This window comes from Cibotium barometz, chromosome 47 (assembly GCF_041138505.1).
Source record: "Cibotium barometz isolate CiBa-2024 chromosome 47, ASM4113850v1, whole genome shotgun sequence".
Classification (NCBI taxonomy): domain Eukaryota; kingdom Viridiplantae; phylum Streptophyta; class Polypodiopsida; order Cyatheales; family Cibotiaceae; genus Cibotium; species Cibotium barometz.
This window is the reverse complement of record NC_141092.1, coordinates 45031858-45041976: the sequence shown is the minus strand read 5'-3', so window position 1 is coordinate 45041976 and position 10119 is coordinate 45031858. Positions and strand designations below refer to the sequence as shown.

Genomic DNA, 10119 nt, shown 5'->3' with positions numbered 1-10119 from the left:
ACACTCTCGTGCAAATTTCCATGTATTCTTCACAACTTTAGGCCACCATCACAATCCAAATTGAAATATCTTTTGGCCTGTCACTTCCTCAGAGAAATGTCCTCCCACTTATTCCTTGTTGGGCTTCTGTTAAATGGCATGTTGCTCATGCTGCACACACCGGTGAAGAATTTGATCAATGCCCATCTTGTCAACTGTCCGGCTACCACCATAAATGTTTTACTCCAGAGAGCCAATCTCTTCTAATGGTCCCGATTCATTCCCTCTGGAAAGCTTCCCCGTGTGAGAAAAAAAGGCATTTCATCATACCAATTACTTCAAATAAAATTGTATTTAAAAACTAATCCAGTTCTCCCTCTGGTGACTCTCTCGTTTAATTTTAGGACAAGAAATCCACAATTGCATATGTTGGTTACCTATCGGTGTATGTCGAATAGAAAAATCAAACTCTTGCCACCAGTAGTAGCATCACATGGAGTGTAAAATGGTTGCCCATGAGGTAGTTCTTGAATTTATGGACTGAATAAATCATGCTAAGAGCTTGTGGAATAATTACGCTCTGCTTTGGACAAAATGTTGCTGACATAATAAATTGGGTGGAACCAACCTTCCCCCTGATTCTTGCATGAGTACGCTCTCATTGCCACCAGTAGTAGCATCACATGGAGTGTAAAATGGTTGCCCATGAGGTAGTTCTTGAATTTATGGACTGAATAAATCATGCTAAGAGCTTGTGGAATAATTACGCTCTGCTTTGGACAAAATGTTGCTGACATAATAAATTGGGTGGAACCAACCTTCCCCCTGATTCTTGCATGAGTACGCTCTCATTGCCACCTTGGATGCATGAACAAACACATGAAATGCCAATCCTAGACAATTGAAGCTAGAGCTAGCATGAGCTGTAAATAATGGAAAGCCTTCTAGCACTTTTTTTGACCAATCATACTAGGCATCCTTCTTTGTGAGCAAAAAATACATGGGGTAAAAGCGACATTAACCAAGAATCTCATGAACCGGCTATGCCACCAGATCTTGGCCAGGAATTGGCTCAGTTCCTTAAATTTACGAGGGGCCTTTAGTGCCTTGATCACCTTGACCTTCTTGGGATTTAATTTTATTCATGACGCCACGTGTCCCAAGAGAATTCTGCTGACCATCACACTTTGCTAGATTCAGGCTCAGGCGGGCATAACAACACTTTTCCAGACATAGCGATAGACAGAGTAAGTGCTCTACCACTTTATTGAACACTCTAAAATATATGCATGAATGTAATTAGGTATTCATAAGAGATTTCTTGCACCATTCTCCACCAAAAATTAGCCGTCAGAGCATTCTTGAGGCCAAACGTTATCACATTAGATGCAAAGGCTTCCCATTTAGTCACAAATTTTTTCTTCCCCCAGTATTTCAGAGCCATTAAAGCTATGCCCAGGATAGCCATCCACAAAAAAGGAATACATTTCATGGCCCGCTACAACATCCATCAGAAAATCTGTAAATGGGAGTGGAAATTGATTTGTCTTAGTTGTTGCATTCAACTTTTTGTAATCCACACAGACTTGTAGCTTCCCATTTTTTTGGGTACTATTACTATGGGTGACCACCAAGTCACCTTGTGTGTTGGGTAGATGAATCCCACCTTCAATAACTTATCAATTTCTTCCTTCACTTCTTTGGCATAATTCGTATTGTGGTACTGTCTTATTGGAACCACATCTTTAGCTTATCCTTTGGTTTTAAGAACTCCAAATCAAACAATTGTGATAAACCCTGTGATATGCGAGCACATGAAGATGCTCTCCCTTTTGTACTGAAATCGGCTCAATAATGACTAAGTTGTTAACCAAGATTCTTTTTTCTTCTTCTTCTCGTACATCATCTGTTGATAACCAAGATTCATTTTAAACACATTGCAATTGTTAGGTCTTTCGTCGTGTAAAATCTTTTGAGACGAATTGCAACTTTGAATTTACAGCGTAGTCCCCATATAAACTATTCCATTAGAAGATAATCCCTAGGTCAAAAATCGACCTCTAGCCTACTATTAATTGTCTGAAGTTTGGTAGCATACTCCTCAATGTTTCTCTATTCTCTTCTGTAGACTTGATTGTAATTTATGTAGCATCTACACCGAACTTTTATCTGTTCGATACACCTATCCAGAAAGGTAGACTTAAGAGCATCAAAAGTGGCAAAATGAGTATGATCGCCCTCATTCCAAAGAGTTTCTAGATCTTCCAATTCTTGTTTGGCAGTGGCCAATCAAAAGACACATGCATTCCACTCAGCAAAGGAAAAATTAACAAAAATCATCGAAGCACATGGATGGAGAATCACACCTAAATGGGATTGTTGGAAATAACCTGACCCATTGAAAAAATGAATGGCTTTAATTTCAATACAATCAACTATGCCCCAATGAACTGGTGGCTAGCTATGTAGTATTTAAATTTTAAGGACAATAAGAAATGTAGGATAAAGCATAAGCGCCAACAATCAAGACCCAAACGTAAACATGGGAAGCGTGTGTAGGCAGCACCACATTACACTGGTATAATTCGACATCCTCCATGGCTATAAGACCCTATATGATTGCCTGTTTAGCTCGTAGGGGCAATCCCTCAACCACCAATGACAAATCCATTGCAAAGTTAGACATACTAAAAAAAGACAAAAACAAGATAACAATGGATAAGCAAGTACAACAGGATCGCCAAGGGTTTTGTTGAATGACCAACACGATGAGGTTAACATATTAAATAATTGTTAAAATAGATAATGTTCAGACAATCACAAAAAAACAATGTTAAAATAGGTAATGTTCAGACAATCACAGAAAAACAATCAGGCTGACAAAAAGATGGAGACAAAGATCATCGAATTAAACTGCATTATCTCTAAATGAATATCTATATGAGATTGTGCTTTGTGCTTAAATAGCTACATCAATAGGATTTGATAAGATAATACCCATTCAATTATGATTGTTGATATTTAAAGATAAGCTATAAAAGTACTATGACTAAGGTAACTAGGTTTAAACGAAAATATGACTACTAAGGGTTATTTCCTAAACTAACAAGACCCATGTGCACAATGCATCTCTCTTATTGCACTCATTGTGTAGTGCTCCAATTTTAGATTTGAAACTTTTTTTTAGAGTTTCGAATGTAGTTGTGAGTCTAGGATCTTCTGTGGCTACTTTTTGAAATAATAAATTTTTTTACTTTTAGTGCATGAGAAAGATTTTTGCTATTTTGTGGGTCATGTTTGAGTAATTCACTTAGAATTAGAAGAAAGTTTGTATGAGAGCGTTGTAATTATTTTGGAAGTTGCACCTTTTTGCAAAGGTGACTCGAATCTATCAACCCAAAACTAGTATACATGATGCTCATTATTTTGCCTACCATAGTTTCTTTAACCTCTTCAAAGTGAAATAGTGAATTATTGAGATTGACCGCCCCTGGGATTCCTTAATCACATAGAATGCAATAAACAAAGCTTTCATAGACTTCTATGCTTTCATATAAATTCATTACCAAATAACATTTTTGACAAAATTCAAGTTCACTTTTGCAAATTATTGAAATTGGGGTCTTAGGATTTCTTAGTTACATAGTGTGATTTACACAGTTTTCTATGCGTTCATATAATTTGATCAAACCTATGTGAAGGAGAGGGTTTATGAGTGCAAGTGGTCAAGAGGTTCGAGCTCTACCATGGGAGTGTGGTTTTCATTAAATTGTAATATTCTCCTAATAAAAGATTCATGTTTTTTTTAAAAAGTAATTGGCTACAAATCTCTATTTTTTGAACGAAGTTTTGTGAACTCAAGTTAATGATGATGACGATGAGAGGTCCTAGGTGGACGGGCGCCTCATCATACATTATGGTATTAAACCAAGAGGCCCACCAAAACCCACAGCTTAAATGGCTATTGAAAAATTGCCTATTGTTATTAGAGGGGGTGCGAGGCCTCTCATTACTGAAATTATTAACAGATTGATTAGAAGACCTAATATAACTAGTCTTTGAAAGGGAGTGGGTGGGGGGCAGGGGGGGAAGGGGGAACACAGCTACCAACAACCAAAGTTCCATGGACGGATGTGTGTGTGTGTGTTTTGTGCCTCAACCTTCCAAGCCACCTATAGTTGGCCAATCACCTGGTCACCAGTGCAATGTGCACTAGTGCCCCATGCCCAAATTAGAGGGCCAAATCGAAACAATTTGTGCAACAACCCACTACTTGCCTCTGTTACTACCATGAAGATTGCAACTCGCACATACTGGGTGGAGTATGGATCTCTTCGTATGTCCCTTAGTTGTCTATCTATAGGAGAATATAAGCTTCTTTGTAACTTTGTTTTTGTTTTTTGAGCCGGGGTCAGAAGCGAGCAAGCTCGTTCTTAGACTCGAATAGAGGAACGCTTTTGTCATTTACTTCATCGTCTCCAATCTCAGAGAGTCATTAGCTTCATCGTCTCCAGCATTAGCGTCTTTGCAACACTCATAACATATTCATACATCGGGAAAAGTGCCTAGCCAATGAGCACTTCTAGATAGCTTTAGCTGTCTGGATTGTTCCACTTTTGACCCCTACATTTGCCTTTGAACCTCAGAATTCTGAGAATCATGCCCATGTGCAACCTGCTTAAGGTGTGCACGTGACAGTAGTCCAATTGAGCCAGTCACAGAATAACTCAACCAATGAGCCCTGAACAAAGACCATGACAATGGAGACAAACAGTGCCATGCTTTTACAATAACGAGTGTAGCGAAAGAAAATCAAACCCAGACTCTGGCTGGCACGCATTCAAAAGCCCTATTTGTTGCCCTACGATGCTCCTGGTTAATTTGAACTCATATTGAGGAGTTCTGACAACAACAAAAAAAGCTCGTTTGACCATGCATAAGAACATTCAGAGTGATGAAATTGATGCTACATGATGAGCATGTAAGGTGGAGTGATGTGAAGTGTATTAAATCAGCTATACCCCCTGCCGGCTGGCACAATAGCAGAGGCTAGGTAGCATTATAAGCTTCTACAGCCAAGTCCCCTCCTTGATTGAAGGGAATGAGAACACCATAGACCATTTAAGCACCTTTGATGCCTTTGATATTTTGCTTTCTTCGAAAAACTTGAAAAAAATATACACTCCTTGCTCTGGATGTTTTAACTTCAAATCCAGAAATGATTTGGACATTTTACTTTCACCAGCGACACCTTGTAAAATTTGGAACTCTCACATTTCACCCTAAAGATACCATTTAGCCATAGCCTGTACTTGAACTGGCATGTAGCATAGAAACCAGCCAGCCATCATGTATATTTGTAATACGAAAAGGAGGGACATGGCAATTAAGGTTATGTACAAAGCTGAATAATTAGGGATTGATTAATGGGTAGTTACCATGTAATCAATCACCTGCATTTTTGAGTTTGGAAGGATGAGGGCAGGTCTCTCTCTATTGATTTCTTGAGCAGTTGAGAAATGGAGCTGCCATTGCCCCAAAAAGAAGCCAAGCTGAGACCCATCACCGCCATCACCACCACAGAGCAAGCTGGGGGCACAGCCTGGCTTCCTCCTAAAAATTGAGTCGCCAAAAGCCCTGCCAGTGTAGAGCTCTGCATCCCTGTGCACAGAGACACGGTCCTCGATGCCTTCTCATCAAGCCTGCCCCATACATATTACATACGTTCATGTAATTTATCCTCTTGGTATTAAACAGACATGAATTTGTCACACGAGAAGCATAAGGGGGTTACTAGACACCTACCTTAGAGCAGGCACCTGGGCCATCCAATATCCAAATGTGAAAGCAGCAATGTGGAAGGCCACCACTGGAACCAGCAGTTGGAGCCCTTGAAGGCTTGCTATCTGAGCCCTGTTCAAAGCAAGTGGACTTCCTATGCACATAGAAGTGCAGACCATAGCCATGAGGGGCATGACAGGCTGGATCACATCAACCACCGGCTTCGCATACGTGTTCAATGCAAGGCCCATCATCACAGGGCATAAAACTACCTGTGTCAAAATGACAGTACAGATGGATTAGATTTGTGGCCATGCAAAGCAAGCAACCAGCTGTAAGATAGTTCCACAATCGTTCCTGCTCATATGCTAGAGAGCAATCATGACCTAAAAAGAGATGCACACTCCTTGCGTGTGTGCTAGAATAGCAATCGTGACCTAAGTGCATACAAAATGGCAATTCAATTACAATAATGCGTGTAGAGTGTAAAGCAACCAGCTGTAAGATAGTTCCACAATCCTTCCTGCTCATATGCTAGAGAGCAATCGTGACCTAAAAAGAGATGCACACTCCTTGTGTGTGCTGGAAAAGCAATTGTGACCTAAGAACATACAAAAAGCCAATTCAATTATAATAATGCATGTGAGAGTGTAATTTTGTTACAGTGAAGGCACTTAAAACATATGAATGATACCTGCAGTATGGATTTTGCCATGGCCAGGCCATCGACAGGTACTACCGAGCCAATCAGTAGCCCTGTCAACACTGGAGTTACAACCACGGACGAGATGGTTGACAGACTAGTCAAGACGATGCTCAATGCCACATCACCATCACTGAGGTAGCTGGCATAGCTTGACAGCTGGGCACCTGCTACACTCGCCATGAGAATGAAACCAGATGCAAACGCCGTGGGTATGCTGAACACCCTGGCCACAAGCACCCCAAGCAGTGGCTTGAATACATACTGGGCAACATAACCCGCAAGAACAGGCTTAGGCCTGCAACAGATCACACGCAACCGTTAGCTTTTCCACAAATTGCAATTAATCGAAAACAATGTGAGCATGTTATGTCATCTTGATTCCTACGTTGATAAAATATTGCTCAGCAAAACTCACCTCTTCAAGACAATAGCAAAATCCTTAACAGAAAGTTGGACACCAATGGACAACATAATCCCACCAAGAGCTGGGGCATAGTACTCCTTGCTGACCCTGCAAATCATTAAAAGTGATTCAAATGCATGATCACTCTGATACAGTACACATGGGACAAACCTACAACAATCTCTTCCTGCAAGAAAGCAATTAACTGGAATGATAATATAGCGAGTTACACTTTCTGAGTCCCTATTGCTTCTACTACTGTGGCTTGGTGTAAGGTGTCCACTGCGTAATTCAAACACAGGTTCCTACCCAGCAATTCCAATCCCTCTACCACCAGACAACATGTCTGCTGCTAGGGAGGTCCACCAGACTACATGCCCGAGGACAAAGAGTACCCATTGAATGCAATCCACAAATGATATTAGATACATGAGGGGACTGAACACACCATGTGAATGTGCTAGGCTGCACCAATGCTGCAATGGCTGTGGCCACCACCACATAAGGTAGCAATGCTGAAAGGGCTTTGGCGAAATCCCCATTGTTGTGCCCCGAAATCCTTCGCGGTTTCAATCCGAAGGATGCAAGAGAGACATTACCCTGCTTGTCGTGGGTTCCCACAGTCCCAACCCTCCCTCCATGGGCGGCCTTGCAATACACGGAGGGGAAGGACCATTCACTACCTCTTCTTCTCCTATGGATGTGGATGTGATGAGGGAGCCTATCACCACATGATAGAGCGATGGAAGAGATGTTTCTGAAGGAAGAGGCAAAGCCCACTAGCCTGGCATATGATCCAAGGAGCTCATCGACAAGAAAAACTCTGGCACCTGCAACAGAGGAGGAAACTTGGTTCAAATAGGTCAATCAAGGGGCGCGTTTCATATCTGCCCACACAGGAAGGTGAGGTAGGTTACCTGTATTGAGCGATAATGGAGACCTTGCACGAGAAGCTCTCGAGGGCAGATGCTCTAGTGGGCAGAAACGCAGTGAGACGCTTGCTGCCATGTACAAAGAGGGCAGGACGTTGAATCAACAGGGATGGTGTTGAAGACTTGTTTAGGTCAAACTTATGCTTATGTTTAGGCTTAAGCATATGCGTAAGCCCTGGCTATGGCAGCGGCGAGCTAAAAGAGCTCATGAGAACCAAGGATCTACTGCAAAAAAAATACAGATTAGTGAGTATTTCAGTATTATTTATTGATAGATTGAGCTGAGATTAGGTTTAGATTAATTTAATCTAAGAAACTAAGCGGCTGTCAGGCCGAGAATGCGACGCTTGTGGTGGCTCTTAAGATCCCTCCCTCTTTTGAGCGGTTTTACAAAACCGCTCGCGGGCGGGCCCCGCTTCCACTCATTTGTGACCACCCGTCTTTTAGTGTCCCTGCTGAGCAGGCCCACGCCCCTGTCTGAAGCTACGCCACGCGTCCGAAGACTAGAAGCCCCTCGCGTGGCCTCCTCGCTGCCTCCCAGAGATTTTTCGCATAAAAGGGCCCTCTCACGGGCCCCACATTTCTTTATAAAAGAAAATAACGGCGGTGGCTTTTCCACGTCAGACTCTCTTTTACGTATAAACCTTTGGATATTCTAAAGCGCAGCCTAAACTTTTTTTTACTTGAAAATGCAAAGGCTTAAATCACCACACAGCTCTAAATTTTTTGAACTAAACTTAAATTTTTGAACTTTTGGTTTAAAAATTTAAGTTCGTGTTTTAAAATTATGAAGGTGCACTCACAATCCTTGATATGAGAGCCATGTGAAAAATGTCTTCTAAGAGCCCCCATCCCCTTGGAAATGGGGGAAGAGAGACATGACAAAGAAGTAACTGAGGAGAGAGTAAAATGAGAAGAGATTCAACCGGAGAGCCGTCACCTACAGAAGAGGAGAGAGCTCTAAGTTGCCCTACCGCACATCTAGCATAGTACCTTCATTTTTCAAAATATTTACAAAATCTGGAGATGGTATCCTTCAAGCAATGTAAACTTATACTTGCCCATACGTGTAAATGAGTTTACCCAATGAATACATGTATTCCATACGTGTAAATGAGTTTACCCAATGAATACATGTATTCACCAAAATGGTCTATGATTATGTAAATATTTTGAAAAATGAAGGTACTATGCTAGATGTGCGGTAGGGCAACTTAGAGCTCTCATTTACATGTATGGGCAACTTGAACTTACTCGATGGGCTTTGTTTGAGGCTGTTTGAGGCCCATCGAGTAAGTTCAATTCAATTACCTATTTCTTGCAATAAACAACGTACGCACGCGCGTGCATGCGTGCGTGCGCGCGCGCGCACACACACACACACACAGAACCATAAGATAATGTGGTTATGCACATAATTTGACAATACAAAATTGAATTCAATTAGCATGGTTATTCACTCTTTCATGCTATGTAAGGAAGCAAAACACACCCAAGCTAAACAATCACATTTTTAGAATGTGCATGCTACTATTCTCAAGTACAAGTCATCATCCCATTTTCCAACAAGAAAGCATCACACCTTTTATATGAATTCTATTATCACTATATGTTATAAGTGTTTTGCTACTTTAAATAATATAGCCTTGAAACCTTTACATTCTAAGTATTTTCCTAATCAATAAAGGTCCAGATTCTTCTATTTTTGACCTTACTTGATGACTAGGATTCTCTCCATAATAGTAAGCTTAACCCTGCCCCCCTTTAGCTCACTGAACACACCATGCGACTTGCTCAGAGCACCTTCATAGTTTCTCTACCAAAGAGATGATAAAGTGCCTTCTATATCACATAGGGGTGAGGTAGTTTGGTGGTGCAGGGTGTTTTTTTTGTAGTAGTAGAGCAGCACAACAGTGGGCAACAGCGGCGGCAGAGTAGCAGCAAAAGCAACACTACAAGCCAATAAAGTGCCTTCTATATCACATAGGGTTTGGTGGTGCAGGGTGTTTTTTGTGTAATAGTAGTAGCGACACCAGCGCAGCAGCAGCAGCAGCAGCAGTAGTAGAGAGAGAGAGAGAGAGAGAGAGAGAGAGAGAGAGAGAGAGAGAGAGAGAGAGAGAGAGAGAGAGAGAGAGAGAGAGAGAGAGAGAGAGAGAGATGCACACATAGGTGTGAAGTATCTTAGTGATGTGAGGTGTCACATAAGGTTAAAGTATCTTAGAGAGGTGGGATGGTGTGCTTTGTGTAGAGACCAAGGGGGGAAGAGAGAGAGAGAGAGAGAGAGAGAGAGAGAGAGAGAGAGAGAGAGAGAGAGAGAG

At 41.5% G+C, this 10119-nt stretch overlaps 1 protein-coding gene across 1 annotated transcript; it reads right to left on the bottom strand.

The window, feature by feature from the left end:
• Window positions 1–5094: 5094 nt before the first annotated feature.
• Window positions 5095–8152, bottom strand: LOC147611739 (Sodium Bile acid symporter family). The gene is made up of 6 exons (XM_086784781.1): window positions 7787–8152; window positions 7318–7699; window positions 6882–6977; window positions 6455–6761; window positions 5785–6032; window positions 5095–5681 (listed from the first exon to the last, which is right to left on the bottom strand). Exons 1-6 carry the CDS (start codon window positions 7875–7877, stop codon window positions 5429–5431), a joined length of 1377 nt encoding a protein of 458 aa, XP_086640907.1. The 5' UTR covers window positions 7878–8152; the 3' UTR covers window positions 5095–5428.
• Between the last annotated feature and the right edge of the window lie 1967 nt (window positions 8153–10119).